The sequence below is a fragment of the Thermobia domestica genome, chromosome 8 (assembly GCF_964235325.1).
Source record: "Thermobia domestica chromosome 8, izTheDome1.hap1.1, whole genome shotgun sequence".
In the NCBI taxonomy this organism is placed as follows: domain Eukaryota; kingdom Metazoa; phylum Arthropoda; class Insecta; order Zygentoma; family Lepismatidae; genus Thermobia; species Thermobia domestica.
Genome location: NC_137461.1, coordinates 121,625,183 through 121,645,552, shown reverse-complemented (window position 1 = coordinate 121,645,552; position 20,370 = coordinate 121,625,183). Strand labels below are relative to the sequence as shown.

Genomic DNA, 20,370 nt, shown 5'->3' with positions numbered 1-20,370 from the left:
ATTTATTACGCGAATAAAATTATTTACTAGAAAAAAAACATCCGAACTAACGTGTCACTGCATTCAAATCTGAAGGAAAGGATGGGTCATGATAACGGCCGATTTCTACCTATCAATAAAGTTCTGTTATCTACACGATATTCCGTGTCAAAGGTCGTTTAGATTATGTTGAGATCATTTCCAGTTGTCCCTGTAGAGCGTCCGGAAGTTACACCTAACTCCAACCTTCGAAAACCCGACGTTGGTGCGTGAGAAACGGACTTTCGTGGAAAGCGCCAACATGACGGCAAAATTCTTAATAATGTTTTGTTCTGCTGATGAAGGCACATAAAATAACCAAACATCAAGACCGCAGGTTGATTTGTTATATCATGAAAGCAATTTGTTTAGGAAAAAGCGTGTTCGGTCAATCTGTATTTCGCTATCAATATTCGTTTTCGGAGTTGTAGTAACAATAGAGCGGACACTCAGAACAACATCAAAACTTGCCAAACTGTAGTCTGATATGTCTACTTGAACATACTAGAGACTCAGATTGTTCTTGAAGCCCACTATATATAAAACAAAAGTTGCACTTGAAATCGCATGTATGATATGAATCCACAGTAAAGCACAAAAAATCAATTATGCAAACAATAAACTATCACAGGAAAATAAGTGAAGACTTTTGTGTTAAATATCGTCCTGAAGAATGCTTGATCGTATTCTGCATCGTCAATTCAGTCATCATCCACTTTACCCTGTGCATTTTCAACGTAATCATCCTAAAATGCTGGGCCATGGAATACGGTTGGGTCAGGACTAGCTCAGGAGAGTAATGCTCCCGGAAGTAGGAACGGAAAACACAGTTCTGATTGGTTGGCGTTATCTATGTCTTGCCACGTTGCATTCAAATAGCAGAATTCAGACAATTGTTGTTGTCGGTCCTCCTGACTGAGTGGGCTAGCGCTATATGCTAGTAAGGAAAATCTCTTTTGGCGTGAGTTCAAACCCGGCCCGAGGAAAGTTTTTTTAAAGATTTTTTTAACATTTTTGTAACACTTTTTAAATTAAAATAATACGAAAATAATACTCAAAAATGTGATTTACTTACTTTTGTGCAGATAAGTAGTAGTAGTAGTAGGAACGGGTTAAAAGCCCCGCAGGGCTCGTTTTGTTGCCCTTGTACTCCATGACATAAGGCTCGTTTTGTTGCCCTTGTACTCCATGACATAAGGCTCGTTTTGTTCCCCTTGTACTAAATATATATTTTGTGACCAACTTAAAACAACTGACTAGGATAGCGCGTAAAACAGCTGGCTAGAGTAGCGCGCGAAAAAACGTACTTCCGGGAGTATTACTCTCCCGAGCGGGTCGTGTTGGGTCGTGCCTGTGAAACTCTAGACCGAAGGTACGTGAGCACAGCAGCCTATCACACTGGCACCGGCCTTACACAGGGAGTACGATTCCAGAATATCAGCAACATCGTACTTTATCCAGAGAGTATAGGTGCGGGAAGTCGTGTGGCGAGACTGGATTTTAACACGACTGACATAATCATTTTGCTGGTTAAGAAAGAATTCATGGGCGAATCCAGTGTGCAATGCTCCCTAGTATAGCTTTATGTTTGTTTGAGTTGGAAAACGTTGATAGTTAGTTTACGCAGCATCTCTTTGGACAATACTGGAAAGTTCAAGCGATCTACCGCATCAATCGGAGCCCATTTTATTTTGTTCCACTCGCGATCCCACCTTTCTTGGTTAGCGTTGTTTGGAGTTCGTTTTCTTTGTGAAGAAGAGCATGCATCATTCGTGCAATGTACTCGTCGTGGGAGGTGTCAAGTATGAGTGGAGGCCTAAATATATTGCAAAATGCACAAACATTTCGCAATAATGGAATCTGGGTATTAGGCATAATATGTTCCAGGGACTTCAATCTCTTCATTCTTGAATTGGCGGATTCGACAACACATTTTTGTTGCCATACGAGACTGGTTGGTTTATTTCACCTTCACATATGGCTTCAAATTCTTGTTATTGAAGTGATCACCTGGAGCTGTTTGGGACTATGGCATTAAACTTCATATATATCTGCGATTTTGCCTGAGCGGGAATTACAATAAACTGTGAACTGTTTGGCCAGATAATGCACTTGTTGTGAGCAGAAGTTGCCTTCGTCAGGAGAAATGTTATCGTTTATGGGCTTTTACACAGTTTTGTGTTGCTTCTGGAACAAAATCTAGATCCTTAGTCGTCTTTTATGAAATTTCGTTTGGTTGACTGTTCACCGTGACATCCCGCTGGTCTTCCTCTGATCGGAGCTGAGGTTGGATCTGCTGGTTGATTTTGGATTGACGTTGAGGGTTGGCTTGATCTTTGTTTGGCGTGGCGATACAGACTGGTGGCTTCTTTTGGGCCGAAGTTGCAGGCTGGTCGGATGCTGTATACTGTGTAGTAGTTTGTAGGATGTGTAGGATGCGGCAGATCTCTCGAACTTTCCAGTATTGTCCGAAGAAATGCTGCGTAAACTAACTATCGTTTTCCAACTCAAACAAACATAAAGCTATACTAAGGAGCATGTGCACACTGGATTCGCCCATGAATTATTTCTTAATCAGCAAAATGATTATGTCAGTCTGTTAAAATCCAGTCTCGCCACACGACTTCCCGCACCTACACTCTCTGGATAATGTACGATGTTGCTGATATTCTGGAATCGTACTCCCTGTGTAAGGCCGGTGCCAGTGTGATAGGCTGCAGTGTTCACGTACCTTCGGTCTTGTTGTATCTAGGGTTTCGCAGGAACGGCCCAACCGTATTCCATTGCCCAGCATCTTAGGAGGATTACGTTGAAGATGCCCAGAGTAAAGTGGATGATGACTGAATTGACGATGCAGAATACGATCAAGCATTCTTCAGGACGATATTTAACACAAAAGTCTTCACTTATTTCCCTGTGATAGTTTATTGTTTGCATAATTGCTTTTTTGTGCTTTACTGTGGATTCTATCATACATGCGATTTCAAGTGTAACGTTTTGTTTTATATATAGCGGACTTCAAGAACAATCTGAGTCTCTAGTATGTTCAAGTAGACATATCAGGCTACAGTTTGGCAAGTTTTGATGTTGTTCTGAGTGTCCGCTCTATTGTTACTACAACTCCGAAAACGAATATTGATAGCGAAATACAGGTTGACCGAACACGTTTTTTCCTATGCTCTCATGATGTAACAAATCAACTTGTGGTCTTCCTATTTGGTTATTTTATGTGTCTTTATCAGCAGAACAAAACATTATTAAGAATTTGGCCATCATGTTGGCGCTTTCCACGAAAATCCGTTTCTCACGCACCTACGTCGGGTTTTCGAAGGGTGGAATTAGGGGTAACTTCCGGACACTCTACAGGGACAACCGGAAATGATCTCAACATAATCTAAACGACCTTTGACACGGAATATCGTGTAGATAACAGGTATCAAGTTTTATAAAACCCCATTGATAGGCAGAAATCGGCCCTTATCATGACCCATCCTTGTTCACATAAATAAGGTTCAGTCATACTTTGAAGAATGAACACCTAATTTTCTTTGAGTTTTTTTACTCTCATCCAGTGGCGGCGTTTGGACTTTAAAAGTGGGGGGCAAGATATGATCTGAATATGTGCATATCAATGTTACTGTTCCTGGTTGTATCTAACACTTTGTTTGACGAAAGGTTGTATAACTAATAGGATACTATCTTTTTCAGTTAAAATACCGTATATCGTGTTTCATAATTAATTAGGTAAATTGACAAGAACAAAGTACATAGGTACTAGCCCTTGATTCCTTGCTCATGAACATCTTAAAATTCTGTCAGGAAAATTGTGTGATCAAATTATTTAATAACATATTTGTAAAAGAAATAAATAGAAAGGATATTATTAATCATACTAATGAATAATCAGGCTTGTTTTGTAGAAGTTATATTGAAACTGGGGATTAATGAACAACTTGCATTTTTAATTCCACACTTGCCATTAAATGTGTTATTACTCTTAGAAAATGAGAGACAGTAAAAACTACAAGCATACGACCCAATTGTAATATTAATTCCTTTGAATTGCAATTAAAACGCAATTCCTGCAGCTGTCTTAATTCCACGGGAAGACAAATAACCAATACACACTTACGCAACGACAAATATTATATGGTACCATTTTTTTCTATGAACCAGTAATCTATGCAAAAACTTTACATTTCCAAATGAAACTATATAGGCTACATTAACCTTTTAAATTATGGCTTTTTAAAGGTAAATTATTGAATTTCAGTCAATCAGCTACAGCATCATCCCTATTTATCCTAGGATCATGGTTAGTATCTCATTTTCTTCAGAATAGAACAACTTTCAAACGGTTCAATTTACGTTTTCCTATCGTGTCCCTAAGAAGGGGAAATTTTGAGGAAAATTTGGATTTTTTTTTCAAACTTTCATCTCCTCTGGACCCCCTTTGTTAACCCACATATCTCAAAATCAACTGAAAAATACGAAGGGGTGCAAGGGCGCCCATGTCGTGGTTTCCAAGGGGGGCAAGTATAAGCGACGTTTGAAAAATATTTCCAGACTTTGCTGTAACTAATGTAAAAATTCTATTGGATTTTCGATATTCTGAAGTACAATTTCCTCCAAGTGGGGGCGAGCGCCCCACCTTGGCCCCCTGATGGGCGCCCTTGAACGGGTGTACTAAATGTGTATAAAAAATTTCAAGCTTCTATCTTGAAAACTAAGTGCGGGAAAATGTTTACCAATGAGCTAAGAACATTCCCACAATGCCCCAGGTGACACGGATGTAATATAAAATTTTCCTGAAACATCCCTATTTATCCTATGATCATTGTTTGTACATCATTCCCTTTAGAATAGAAAATACTTTCAAACGGTAACACTCACATGTCTCCATCGTGTACCTGAGGTGGGAAAATCATGAAAAAATGGATTATTTGTTTTAAAAATGTTCCTTCTTTGTACCCTTTTGCCCCTCTGTAACCCCCTGTTTTATCGCAGAAATCTGAAAAGAATCTGGAAAAATTCAGGGGTGCACTGAATGTGTGTGCAAAATTTCAATTTTCTAGGTACAAAAGTAAGCCCTGCAAAAAGTAATCAAAACGTCATAACAAAAACAAATTGTTAAAACGTCATCACACTCTACGTCTAGACGCAGAAAGGCGTGAAAGCATATGTAACGTGTTCTACAATGCCTCCAGACTTGAGCAAAAAGAAGTAAAAAGTTTTTTGGTACTTTTTTGAATCGAATAATGAAGATTCTAGCCTATCAGCGAAAAATAGATTATATAATTTAAAAGTTAAGTGGTCACTTCAAAAGTAGGGGGCAACTGCCCCCTCTTGCCCCCCCTAATCGCCGCCCATGCTCTCATCTACAGGTATTATGTCTTTATTGATAGAATTCTATGGAAAATATTCAAAGAAATGACAAAGGGATTACAGAATTGTTTATACTAGAAAAAGGAACTCAACACAAGCATGTAGACAAATTTAACAATACAAGACAATTTAACAATATATGTGTAGAAACATAGACTATGAGAACAATAATATTGGAAATTGACAACACCTGCGGAACAATTGTTGCGATATATAAAAGAATAAGCAAATGAACATAATTACAAGGAAAACATATATAGGTGAATTTAAAATGATTAACAATTGTCGAGAAACTTTAAAACAACAGCACTTTCAAACTTTCGCTGAGATGATTACAGAAAAAAGATCTCCTCCAGTTCCTTACCGGAGGGTAGCGTTCCCAAAACTGATGAAACGTTTCCTCTTTGTACGCCATACTGATGCGTTTATATGATTTTACTGTACCTAGGTATTCATAAAACTATAGGGATTATTTTATAAATGTCTTAATACTGCAATACGAAGCAAAACATCTGACATTCCAGCATCAAATTTTGTTTCTTTCACTTTACGTTCTCTGAACATTAAAAAAAATATATATGTATTTATTATACTAGATATAAAAGCTAAGAATAAATCTGGATATATTTGTAATTATTATATTTGCATTGTAGCCATAAAACGTTCACAAAACTGACAAAACTGCTTTCCTTAAAAGCAGTTCTATTGGCAATGGAAATACTGGAAGTTTAATTGAAGTTATTTTACAAGATGTTTACAAAATGTATTTATTTTGAAAAAAGGCAGAATTTATCAAATGTTTGTAAGTAAGCTTCAAAGTAATATTGCGTGCTTTACTCAAGACTTCGTCGAATAAGTGCAAATATATGTAACTAATGAATATTAAAAAAAATAAATAAATAAATAACCCATACTTGCATGAAGAATTTGCTGACACCGAGAGTCATTTGGATCACAACTTTCGAGTCATTCGGGTTTGGAACTCGTTTCTCTAGACAGACAGGACAGGACTAGGACAGAAGAACTAGACAGGACAGGTTCGGCGACCTGGAAACAGCCGAAATTTCAGCTATGCAGCACTGCAAGAGAATTTTATACGAGTATCATTGATTAATTATGTTCACCACTCGAGCTAAAATATTCATTCGTTTGATTCTTCATTTCCTATATTTCAGTCAAGATACTGTGTTTTAACTATTTCAAACAATTTCATATATATTCGTCTTCCCATACTGAAAAATAATACGGTAGATTTGAATACAGACTATACAAAAAGATTTTAGCAAAACAGTTTTGGACTCTGTGGCATGTTTTATATTACAGGGTGGCCCCAAAATAGGTATACAGTCCCATACCGATAGTCTCATGGCATTTTATATGATTTACTTACTCATATTATTCATACAGGTATTGATTTAGTTTCTTTATTATTTGAGGCGTTGGATGGCAAAGTGGCGTAAGTCAGTTTTGAGACATTGTGAGATGCTGAGACTTTTTATTAGAATCGATATAGAAAAAGCGAACAAAATCGGTTCCTTGTAGTGACATCGTTTGGCCTATGGCCTGCTCTTTTAACTCTGAGATACGCAACGTTGCCATCCAACAGGTTATGGTTTCAAGTTCATTTCACTTTTAAAAAAATGACTTACGCCACTTTGCCATCCAACGCCTCATTTGTTCTTAATTTCTTTTACCTAAAGCTCGGAACAGACTGAAGCAAATAAACTCATTATCTTAACAAACTAAAATGGCATACTGATTAATGCAGGGCTGCATACCTAATTTTGGGTCACCTGCATTTTAAAACCACATGTTTTACGGGTTTGCTCAATTAAACTTTGACGACCCTTCATGAGAAAAACATATAGTTTATATTTTTCTATGATTCGCACGCATTTATACTCTATCAAACTTTGTAGTTATCTTTCAGTGCAATATTTTAACACACATAGAAGCAAACAATAAGCAAGAAAAGGAAATTATAAATTTTGTGAAAACATAGAGCTCGTGCTTGTTGGAATTACTTTTAGCAGTCTGGTCCATACGCATCAAGTGCATGGGAACGTTTCGTCACCTCCGAGTCATTCCGAATCACAGAGTCGCTGGGTCTGTCCGAGTCACCGGGTCTAGTTGGTCATGAGTCTAATTGTTTCTGAGTCCTCCGGGTCACGGATCACGAACTTAGTGACCAATTCCATTACTGGTGTGTTGAGTTAATTCTAGAGGTGTAACAACAGTCAAGGCGATATCCAAGTAACAGATCACAATGTCGCCAAGAATTTATCTTTATTATTATTAACTGTTTTGGAAATAAATATTTCTTTCATATCCGCGTGATAAGTGTGATAAAACCAACTCTCAAATAATTTTGTTGAATTTGGGGGGCAAAATGTTAAGAAAGTAGCTACGTAGTACACACAAATTCACCTTTTGATTCTTGCTCAGTTCGGAGAAATGTTCTGCTGTATATTTGAGTAATTTTTACTTGCACAATGTACTGACAATCTCAGCACACAAGTGGAAATCAATACTTGCATTGAAAAAAGAAAGTACTAAGTTAAAAATACATTTCTTTCAATTTAACATCCCACGATTACGCACTTCAAGCTAAGGGAGATGGATGATTAAGGCAAGTGAATGGTGATGGAAGAATTGGTGAAATGATAAAGTGGGAGGAAACTGAAGTACCCGAGAAAATCCTCACACGATGTTGTCCGCCACAAACTTATTTGGCAGGAGATTGAATTAGGGGCCACAAGCACTAGAGGTAAGCGCTCTACCACTGAGACATTTGTGACCAAAAGAAAATGAAAATTTAACGAACATTCATCATAATTTTTCAGAGAAGAAGGTTATAACTTGGAGAATACAAAACGTGAGTACAAAGCTACAGAATAGTGTTGATCTGTTTTATTGTTCCTTAATAATACTGTTCATACACTGATTGCTCACTGAATTGCAACCACCTACCTAATGTTTTGTTGGTCCACCTTTTGCTCAGAGGACGCCCTGGACATGGAGTGGCATGGATTCTAGTGGTTGCTGATATGTTTTCACGGGATTTGACACCTGGCATCCTACAATGAGCCTACAGATGTCGGTGCAGGAGCTATGGTTGGAAGAGCTCGTTCCGCAACATTCCATAAATGTTCTATAGGATTAAGAGCCGGTGAGTTAGGGGGCCAATTCATATGCTGCAGCTCCGTGAATTGTTCCTTAATCCAAGCAAGTACGGTCTTGGTTTGGTGGCATCATGCATTGTCGTCCTGGAAAATGTCTTCTTCGTGTGGATAGAAGTGTTGCATTGTAAGGTGTACGTGATCCTCTAACACATGCAGGTACACGTAGATGTCTCACTGTAGTCCATGCACAAAAACTGTCCCATCCCATGCCAACAGAAACATCCCCAAACCATACAGCCGCTCCGACCTGCATGTACAGTGGGGTCCATATCTTCGTGCTGTTGGTGCTACACATGCACATACACCCGTCCGAAAGGAGTAGCACAAACCATGATTTGTCGGATCAACACACCCTTTTCCAATCCTACGGTCCAATTAGCGTGTTCCTGTGCCCAATGCGGGGAAGTCGGCGCTTACGAGTCACAAGGAGTGGATGACGAATGAGTCGTCTGCTGTGGAACTTCATGCGTGCCAATGAACGCCGTATAGTTGCGAGGGATATGAGTGTTGTGCATCCATCATTGTATTGCTCACGTAATTCCCGGACACTGATGGTTTGGCTGTCACGAGCTATTTGACGCGACGCTCGTCCCATGTTATGAATTTCTGTACGCTTCTGCAGTTCCATCTCTTGAAGACCTTTACAGCATTTTCTTCCCACTCCTTGTACACCTTCACTACACGAACAGGCGCATCCAAGGGCGCCCATCAGGGGGGAAAAGGTGGGACGCTAGCCCCGCTAGAGGAAATTGTACTTCAGAATATCGAAAATACAATAGAATTTTTACATTAGTTACAGCAAAATTTGAAACTATTTTTGAAACGTCGCTTATACTTGCCCCCCCCCTTGGAAACCACAACATGGGCGCCCTTGGGCGCATCCGACATATATCTCTGTCTGGGTTATTGATGCACGCATTGCTCGGGTACCCACAATCATGCCCTATTGGAATGCAGATAAATCCTGCCCATCTTCCTATAACAGTGCGCTGTCTGCCAACAAGTAGCCACGAGTTTGTTCTACCTCTGCAATACTACCAGTTGGGGTGGTCATGTAATCAGCTCAGCTGCTGGCCACACTTTCCTGTTTGGAGGAGTGGTCGCAATTCAGTGAGTACTCAGTATACATTGTCTATAGAAACGAAACTGTTCTTGTGAGTGACCGAATGACGGTAAAACGACTGATTCATTTGGAATTAAGTTTGGAATATAGTTATCATCTATCTTGAAGTGGGTTTTCATGGATATCCATTTAGATCCTTCCTGCTGGTTTACTGGCTGGCGCTCGTGCTTTAGGTGCACGTAGCCCTAGGTTCGATTCCCAGTGGAAGAGCACAAAAACTAATTTCACACTCATTCACTTTCATTAATTATTCGCCTTCTTTAGCTTAAAGGGCATAACTGTGGGGGATAAACCAAGAAAAAAAGTCATTTCATTTATTATGTGCGTTTGATTAAAATGTGTATCCTAAAGTGAGAGCGAGAGACCACCGTTTATGTGACAAATTGAGTATCTCACGAGTCTGTCAAGTTAAGAAAATAAACTCAGCACATATGTTTCTCATTGCAAATAAACGAATATATGTTGGATATACCGAAAGAGATGTTATATGGTGTTTGTGATCACCTTCAGAAAAGTGGTTCAATAAATTTAAAATGGATTTTGGAAGTTAGTCAGTAGCTACTTCGAGTTAGACCATTATCATTTTATTTTTATTTGAGGGTGTATCGAAAGAGAAATATGCAGGGGAGACAACATTTATGCGAAAAATAAAATAACTCACGAATCGCTCAAACTAGGAACATAAAACTTAGTCCATAAATTCCTCATTTAAATAAGGGAAGCGTCTCGCAGATTTTTTTTAAGTTTCTCGTTTTGGGAAAGAAGGGAAAGGAAGCAGTATCTATGTCTTTTTCGATACATCGAAATCATGTTATTTGTGATTGCATCACGGGAAAACGGTTGACTCTTTAGAAATAGATTTTGCTACAGAGTTAGCACCTTCCTCAAAAGCTGAATTTTTATTATGTCACTTTGATTAAAGGAAGATCTTAAGTGAGTAGTGGGTTAAAAATGTTATACCAAAAATATTTTATCTTGTGCGTTTTTATCTGCACACTTTCTTTGAAATTGGTATTTTAATGGGAAATGAGTTCAAATACTTTCCTTATAATACAATATTCTTTCCATGCGAAGGACGAGCATTTCAGCTATGTAGAATAAAATCGTTAGAAAAAGATAACAAGCAGTTAAAAAGCATGTGATAAAACGATTGGAAGAAAGCGGTTAAGAAAATATTGTTGCACGAGGTGGAAGAAAATGTTTTAAGATGCCATGAAAGAAAAATGAGTATATATGTAGTACAGGTTAATTCACCTAAGGTGGCCAATTTTACAGAGCTGATGACGAGCACAGCGTACCAAGGCACATTCAAGAGAGATTCACGAACGCAAGAGAGATTCACACGCAAGAACGTTGTATGAACAGTACCTATTAAGTGACAAATGGCAGTGGGTTGTCACTCTGGATTAAGCCTGAATCTACCTTGATAACACTAATATGCCCAGGGCCATTGTTTATTCACCACATGATATGAAGGGCCGCGACGAGTTTGTCCGTGAATATCGCGAGAAAGTTTCAAAGGGCTTCATGCTAGTGGCAGGTTTCTGCTCCCTTCGGAAGTTGTTAATGCATCGTGTGGATTCGAAAGCCAAGGTGAATGCATCTACTTTCAAACGAACATTATGGAACCCTTATACACAACGCACATCCCACAGTTGTATGGCAGAGACACAAGGAAGGTGTGGATCCACATGGACAAAGCATCCAGTCACACTGCACCATTTCTGTCGCAAATTATCAGCGTATGACTACGGAGACTGCTGTGTCTGTTATACCCTTCTCGTCCATACCTATGAAGACACCAGATACGTCGCTGATGGGTTTCTACGCCTTTGACTTTCTGAAAGAAGGACTCGCTCGAAGGCGTCTCAACACCATAACGGGGCTCCGGAAAGCTTGTCAAGCGGTGTGGTCTACAATATCCCTCACACGCCTTCGACGCGCAGTGCTTCAGTGGAAATTGCGTTGCAGGGCGATAGTACAGGCTCGTGGCCACCACATCGAGTACAACTGTTGGTGGAGAAAGAGATTGTCGTGAGCAGGTGAGTGCACAAACTTTGGCCATCTTAGGTGAATTGGCCTTCTTTAGGTATATGTGAACTCTTGTGGTCGTGAAGGAAAGAATGATTTAAATTCACGAACACCAAATTCTTATTTCGCTTGAAGTAACATTGACTCTCTTTGGTCTTAAAAAGACCTTTTTTGTAAATAAAGACTCCTACTATAGTATTTTGTCTTTAAATTTCTGCTTGAAGCTCCTTGCAATTGAACCCGTTTCCCTTCTGTAGAGTTAATATACCGATCTCTGCTCGCCAAGTGGCTTTTTCATATTGTTTCTCTCACTCTTCCTCCTATGTTCTAGAGCAGTTCTTCCCAATTATTTCAGGATTGCGGACCTCCTTCTTACTTTTAAGGCAAAATACAGGCAACATACTAATAGTAAATAAGAACAATAAAACGAAAATAAAACTTTCTTGTCAATTTAGCAACATTTTGTTTGACTTGTACTAATAGTATTTGGGAGATAGATAGGGATATTTAACAATAATTAAATTACAAATCTTTATTTATCTTTTATATGCACACAACATACAGTACCTGTGAACAGATGGTGCGTGGCATTATTTATATCTTTTATAAATTATGAGATATAAATAATACCATGAACCCTCGGGATCCGTAAACCACCAATTGGGAAAGACTGTTCTAGAGTAATCATAAAAATAAGAGAATTCGAGATTTCAAAGAAATTATCCTTTCATCGTTTCTACTTGTCGCAAAAGTGGATTCTGGATCTCTCTCCGTCTATTTATCGTCCCAATGTACACTCATGTCCAAAATTATTGTCGGATGTCCATAAATATGTTGTTGTAGGAATATAATTTGATAATGAATTCGCCCGGTATTTCTTATAATGTTAGTATGTGTATAATCGGCAAAGACATGTATGTGGCAATTTCATGTCAAAAGAACAGTAAATAAGAACAATAAAACGAAAATAAAACTTTCTTGTCCATTTAGCAACATTTTGTTTGACTCATTCTAATTTTCGTATTTATAATTCTTTTCCTATGAAATTTACCAAAAATATACATTTCCGATTATGCACATAGTATCAATATTAAAAGTACCCTGTAAATCATTATCAAATTATATTCTTACAAGAAAACAGTTGCAGATATGCGATAATCATTTGGACAAGACTGTACGTCCCTGCAGGTCATACCGTTTTACTTATCAGAACAAAGTTTTACACTTCAAAGTTTTACAAGATTATCCAGTTTTCTATCTCTCTCTTTCTTTCTTTCTTTCTCTCTGGGTTAAATGTTCTTCCTACTGCCATAAATCAGGGTACTCTACGGGAGGCTCAAAATCGAAGATTGTTTGTTCATATTTCTCAAATTTATAATTTATTAACAACCCTATAATATGACAGAAGCCATTTTCTCCGAAAAGAACGACTCAGACGATATTGTTCATATTTCACAACTCAATAGTACAGTAATACTCTCCAGAAAGAGGACGAACAACGTTTAGTGTGGTGGCCGTGTCATTTATTTTAAAAATAAAAAAAAAAAAAAAGTATAAGTACAAATGTTTAACATTTTCGCATGAAATAAAATTTACATTTGTTTAATTTAATTCCATGTATAAATAAGATCACAGAGCTTTTCGAATAGTTATATTTAAAAAAAAAAAGAAAGAAAACACAAACTTCTGCACATATGAAAGCAGAAAAGTGAAACAATAATTCCTAATTAGTTACTTCACAGAAATAATTGATAGGGTCACTTAGAGAGGACTGTAAAGTTTCCAAAAGTTCAAGGTTATATTTATTAAGTAAGTGTGTGCAACCACTTTTGGTAATGTTGAAGATGATACGGGTGAAGAGCAATGAACTTTCCTACCAAATGTCTGCGAAATTGAAAAATTAATGGTTTAAAAACTGAATTATTACAGAAAGACAAGAGCACTAAACTGCGAAAGTAATTACAGCAAATGAAACTAAAGAAATGGTTGTTTAACAAGAGAGACAAAGTAACTAATAGGAAGCATACGACTTTAACTGCATGAAGTACCTAAAATATTAAGTGGTGGAGCATCTGTGAGGGGCTCTTTCCAGCATTTGAAATGTGTAAGTACTTCTAAGTAAATTTAAAAGAATAATGCAGTAATATATAGCTAACTAAGCCTCGTATATCTTCAATGATTAGTTGAAATTTTGATGCTTAATTCATAGAAAGCAATCTTCAAGGAATTTATGGAGAAACAGAAAAGGAAAATGGACAAACAAAATCCTAAAAGACTTTCAAGTACCTAGTAATTTGATAATGTGACAAACAACAAACTATCCTCTTGACGTCATGCAATGTTGTGTAGAAAACTATGATGTAATAGTCCCCTAAGAAACTCGCAAACTTTTTTTCTTCTTTATCATCAGTCTAGTATTTCAAAGCGCTTATTAGTATTTTTTTTTTTTTAATGTGTTGTTATTCGAGTGGGGACGTAATGAAGAGAGCAATTATCAGTCAACCCAGCTATGGAGGAACACATGGACTATATGTTTGTGGAAAAAAAATCGTGATAACAATGAAGAAGCACGGTTTATTGTTAGTGGCAGCATCCGAGAGCGGAAACTGGGCAATCAGGAAATGATGATAGACAGCTGTTAATCGGACGTCGACTTATTAAGAGTTAGAGAATTAGGTCCTCTTCAGTATTTCCTTCTTCTGCATCTCTTCCAGTGGTACAGCTGCCAGTGCTCCTCTTCTGCAATTGACAAAGGGCTCTACAGGTCACACACGTTTTACGGTCCAGATATCATGGAGCACTTATCTTCGTTTATTTTGTTGCAGTTAGTTGCTACTCTTTCAATCGCCGGAAGTGTTATGGTAAGTTCTAAACAAAGAGATAAGCTATAGTTATACAATACACTCTTCATGCACAGCAGAAAACTTCCAATACATGTCTATATCCGAAGCAATGAAGTGACTTACTAATTTGTAATCTATGCTACTTTAATTTAACAGAGACAAAGTTTTTGTGTTTATATGCTAACAAAGGTTTGTGTTCACTCAATAGCTATTAAACTAGAGACTGCACACAAAAGGGAAAAGGTGGTTGATATTAATATTGCAGTCACTTAAGAAATCAACTAGACCTCTGCACCTTCTTCAAAGCAAAATAATTGAGTATTAGCGATTGTGGTTTCCTTATTTGACATAATTTTCCTTAAACAACTATTTCACATTACAGATGATTGGCAGGCCCTATCCGAGGGGTCTAGGGGGCCGGGCCCTCCTAAATTTTTGCTGGCCCCCTTTAAATTTTCACTGTAGACTAAACTTGCAAATGAACTATAATATGGTTGGATCAGCCCCCCTAACTTCTACCCCCCCCCCTTCCTACATTTTTGGGCTGACTACCGGCCTGATGATTGGTTGGACTGAACACTGAGAAAAAATGTATGAGGCGTACATAAAATCTTATATTACATTTGTAAATCCTGTAGTTTCTGGACTTAATGTACAGCAAACGTATAACTGAAAACGCATCTTTTATAATACTTTCTGTATAAGTGTTCCATTTGCATGTACTTTCCGTATGAAACAATATCCCTTTCCGGTACCCGGTTTTTTGGGCTATTTTTTAGACTTTCAGTCAAGCAGCTACTGCATCGTCACTATTAATCCTAGGATCATGGTTCATACCTCATTCTCTTCAGAATGGAGCTGGCTTTCAAATGGTACCACTTGCATGCTCATACCATATACCAGGAGCGGGAAAAATAATGTCAAAGGGAAAATTTTGGAGGGAAATTTTTTCTCGCACTTTGGCCCCCCCTGGAGCAGCCCTGTGTGAACGTAGCCATCTAATAAAAAAAATCTGAGAAATAGCACATAGTATACTGAATGTGTGTGCCAAATTTCAAGTTTCTATCTTGAATACCAAGGGCGGGAGAAATTTTATCAGGAATTCTCACCATGCCCCAAATCACCCTAAAACACCATGATCTCAGGTAAAAAATTTCCTGAGACATCCCTAATTACCTTAGGGTCATGTTTCACCCACCATTCTCTTCAGAATAGAACTGCCTTTCAGTCGGTATGACTCACGTGTCTCCATCATGTATCTAAGGCGGGAAAATCCCGAAAAAAGGGATTTTTGGGTCTAAATATCCTTTTTTTCAACTTTTAGCCAACCTGGACTCCCCCTGTTTTAACGCAGAGAACTGAAAAAAATCTGGTAAATACTACTCGGTGGGCTGAATGTTTATGCACAATTCCAATTTTCCAGGTGCAAAAGTAAGCCCGCCAAAAAAAAAACCGACAATGTCCCATATTCCCGTATACAGAGGGAAATTTTTAAACATTCCCTGAGATATCCCTAATTACCCTAGAGTCATGTTTCGCCCATCATTTTCTTCAGAGTAGAACTTCCTTTCAGGCGGTACCATTCACTTGTCCCCATCATGTATCTAAGGCGGGAAAACCCCGTGAAAGGGATTTTTTGGTAAAAATTTCCCTTTTTCAAGGTTTAGCCCCTCTGTACCCCCCTGTTTTAACGCAGAAATCTGAAAAAAAAATCTGGTAAATACTACTGAATGTTTGTGCACAATTTCAATCTTCTAGGTGCAAAAATAAGCCCGCAAAAAATAATACCGAAAATGTCCAAAATTCCCCTATACAGAAGTATATTTTGATAAAAATTCCCTGACACTTCCTTAATTACCCTAGAATAATAATTCGACCGTCATTCTCTTCAGAATGGAACTGCCTTTCAGACGGTATGACTCACTTGTCTCCATCATGTATCTAAGGCGCGAAAATCGCGAAGAAAGGGATTTTTGGTAAAAATATCCCTTTTTTCAACTTTTTGACCCTCTGGATCCCCCCCCCCCTGTTTTAACGCAGAAATCTGAAAAAAGTCTGGTAAATACTACTCGGTGGACTGCATGTTTGTGCAAAATTTCAATCTTCTACGTGCAAAAATAAGCCCGCCAAAAAATACTTTACATAAACCACCCCAAGAAGTATTACACGAAAATATAAATTTTAGACTTATGACGTCATCACCTCCTATGTCTCGACGCAGGTAGGTGTGAAACCATACGTAATGTCTTCTACAATGCCTCTGGACTTGGAAAACAAAACAAAAAAAAAAAAAAAAAAACGAACGAAAAAGCTCAAATAGGAGAGTTATAACACAATGTACCATGAAACACCCCTATGGTACAAATTGTACCATGGGATCTCCAGAGGGATATAGGTGGTCAGGATCTCACATACAAATGGACGCATATAACATACCTTACGAAGGTAACATACATATATGTATGTAATATAAAGGAAGACTGTTAGATATCAGACATCCTGCAACGGCATGATGCAACATCTAAGAGCAGTGCCTATTAGCATACGGATAATGTATACTCCGTACTGATTTCTGTAGTAAGCAAGAGGATTCCGTATATTTGTACAAATATACCGCTGTCTGGAGAAGGGATTTTTCTCAGTGAAGTCTAGCGTCATTTTCAGCACTGAGGCTGTATGAGACATGAATCTACAGTTTAAGGTGAGATCCGAACCACCGTAATGCATTTAAATTTCAAAAGCTCTCCTAAACGGGAATCGAACCTGAAACCTCTTGCATCAAAGGCGCATGTGCTAGCCATTAAATCAGCGGGAAGGACTGTTCACAGTATATTGATCAGAAATTTGTCTAACAAATTCATAAAAGTGGGCTACTTTTCGACAACAATTACGCATACTCATTTAATACAATTTCACTCCTACTCTGAACAAAATTTTTGCACAGCAGCTTCTCAACATTCGGGTACTGTCCCTCTACATGGGTTCAAAAAGATTGACTTGATCTCAAGTTAATTGTGTTGAGTACTATGTTATCATTGGAAACTGTGCGAAAATTAGTAATAAATTGAATATTATGTTTACTATTAACATAAAATATTCGAGATCCAGAAGGGAAAAAGAACGGATTGACACATTTTGGAAAAGTTTACACTGGCAACGAACTGAAAAGTGTTTTGCAGTAAACCTCTCATAATGAACAGTAACTAATTTTTTTACGAACACAGTTTAAGTTTGAACTTTAAAGTACCTTATTTCATAGGAACACAGCTTAAGTTTGAATATTAAAGTTTCTGATTTCATATGAACTCAGCTTAAGCTTGAATTTTAAAACCCTTCACTTTTGTTTTGAGTGTAGCAACTAGCGAGACTATATGAGACGTGGACCTACAGCTTAATGTGGGATCCGACTTCATGAGTGCAATCAACCTACGGAATTGCAATCTTTCTGTTTAGACATTGTTCTAATTACATGATCTAATACTGTTTGAATTATACAAATTCAGGTGTCCTATGTTTACCTCGTAAATATATTGTCTTTTTGCTCTACAATAAATTTAATTCTTTTAATTACAATATTTCGTTAAGGTGGATCACCACCCGGAAATCAGTATATATTTAAGCATATTCCCTTAACTACTGCGCAATGAAACGTTACATATTATAAATATTGTACTTTAAGATAGAGTTATGTTTCAGCTACAACACAAGACATTGATTTATTTGGTTTTGTCTCCTGATATGTAAAAAAGTAACAAAGAAAAGAAAATATTTGATTCGTTTTACAATGAGCACACAAGATGACACTTGCTGCTAGGTGTTACTAGAAGTGCTCCGTTTTATGAAATGTTTATTTGTATGTGTAAAGTATTTTAAAGTAACGATCTTATTACGAAATAGATAAATTGTTTGACCGTTTCTCGTGTTATGTTACACATTTTATTTAAATATTAATTTACATTTAAGGAAATAGATTTTGAGACGAAATATGCGCAGAACGCCATAATGCGTTGTTGCCAAATTAGTACGTTTACTGTAGTAGTCACAATAAGAAAATTCCTGGATTCTAGCGTTGTAGTTCGAGAAGCGAGATTGCGGTAAGGGTCGAAAACTAATTTCTCCATTAAGTATCCAAGCAGAATTCCATGATTACTCCATTTATTATCTGGCAGTAGTAAATACTCAACACTATCTGGCAACGCCACACTATTCAAGCAGCGTTTAGTATAGCACCGAAAACACCTAGTGATCCACCTTAAATCTACATTGTTATATTTAAGGCACGCTAAGCTTACGTTTGTCCGTCGAAACTATAGGATTATATTCTGTGAAAAAATAAATTGCTGACTAAGCTGTAGGAAATTTATAGAACGAACAGGGTCAGCTGCACGGAGGGAGCACCCATGGGGGTCCACCGGGTCCGTCTCTCCTGAAAACTTCGTAACCCTATTAACATTTGTACAATTTCTTAACATAGCTATACTTGTTTAACAGAGAAATGATTGATATAGCCTAAAGATTTCATTTTACACCTTCCTTTCCATATAAAAGTAACCTTAATCTAGTTTTACAAGTTTTTCTGAGAATATATAGATGTTAGTAATTGACAATTGCTTATCGTCTTTCCGGGTGAAGAATAACACAGGTTTAATACTACATAGACGTAATAGATCCTAAAAAAAAATGGATCCTTCCCAACAAAAATTCTGAGTATGCGCTTGGTCAGCTGTGTTACTTCATGATTTGTAGAAATTCCGAGAAAATTTCACTCAGAAGAGCTAAATATATCTTAACATCACTCAAAGCCATTTGATATTTCTTTTGCTAAATAGTTACAAACGTTGGGGATTTAATCACACAGTCTGAAGCCATATAGCATTATAAGACAAATAGAAAGTTGGATTTTTTTTACGAATAGTGTCCCAATATTATCTATCCACTGAAAATAATCAATTTAGTTACTCCTGTATACAAGTGCAGTGATCGTATACGCATGTATTCGTAGGACCATACCAAACTAAAAATTTTAAGGGAACAAGGACAAACCTAATCTAATATTCAATATCCCAGGTATTGTGGTTGTTTTTGAATTTTGAACCTAGATTTGTATGCTGTCTTCAATTTCAGGATTGAAAGCAGATTGATTGCCTCTGACTGAAAATTATGACCAATTAAATTTTTCAGTTCTTGATGTTCTCCCGTTTCTCCCACATTCTCATTCCATCAATTTCTATCATAGACATACACTTTCATCAATCATCCGTCTCCTTTAGCTTACAGGGTATAAACGTGGGATTTTGAACTTAATAATTTTATTTACTTTCAATTCAAAATTTAAAAAAAAAAACTGACTAAGCTCATGCTCGTACTTTAATTACCTTTAATTCATAGTTCGTAAGTCATTCTCTTCAGAATGAAGCGATCTCTCAAATAATGACATAATTATGTATCACGTATCTATAAATTTCGGGGAAATTTTCCCAAAACAGACTTTTTCTAATAGTTGAGCACCTTTATAGGGATCTGAGTTGCAGATACTTGTACGAAAGATACTCTAATACGGTTAGTAGTTACTAAGATTTTAAAAAAAGATTTTATATTCATGTTGGTGACATTTTTATTTATTTAACAATCACCAGATACAGCTCAGAGACCATTTTACACTGGATATCCAACAACAACAATAACAATGGAAAGGATTTGGGAAGGTATCAGCCAGGGCATGTTTAGTAGGTACCATCCCGGCATTTTGCCTGGTAGGACTGAGGGAAACCCTGGAAAACCTCAGTCA

At 37.4% G+C, this 20,370-nt stretch overlaps 1 protein-coding gene across 1 annotated transcript in view; it reads left to right on the top strand.

The window, feature by feature from the left end:
* The first annotated feature begins 14,414 nt into the window (after positions 1 to 14,414).
* The window catches only part of LOC145693184 (general odorant-binding protein 69a-like), a 50,502-nt gene continuing 44,546 nt past the window's right edge, over positions 14,415 to 20,370 (top strand). Inside the window, exon 1 of the mRNA XM_081768953.1 lies at positions 14,415 to 14,600. Within this exon, the coding sequence (XP_081625079.1) occupies positions 14,532 to 14,600 (69 nt within the window). The 5' untranslated portion in view covers positions 14,415 to 14,531. The remainder of the gene's footprint in view (positions 14,601 to 20,370) is intronic.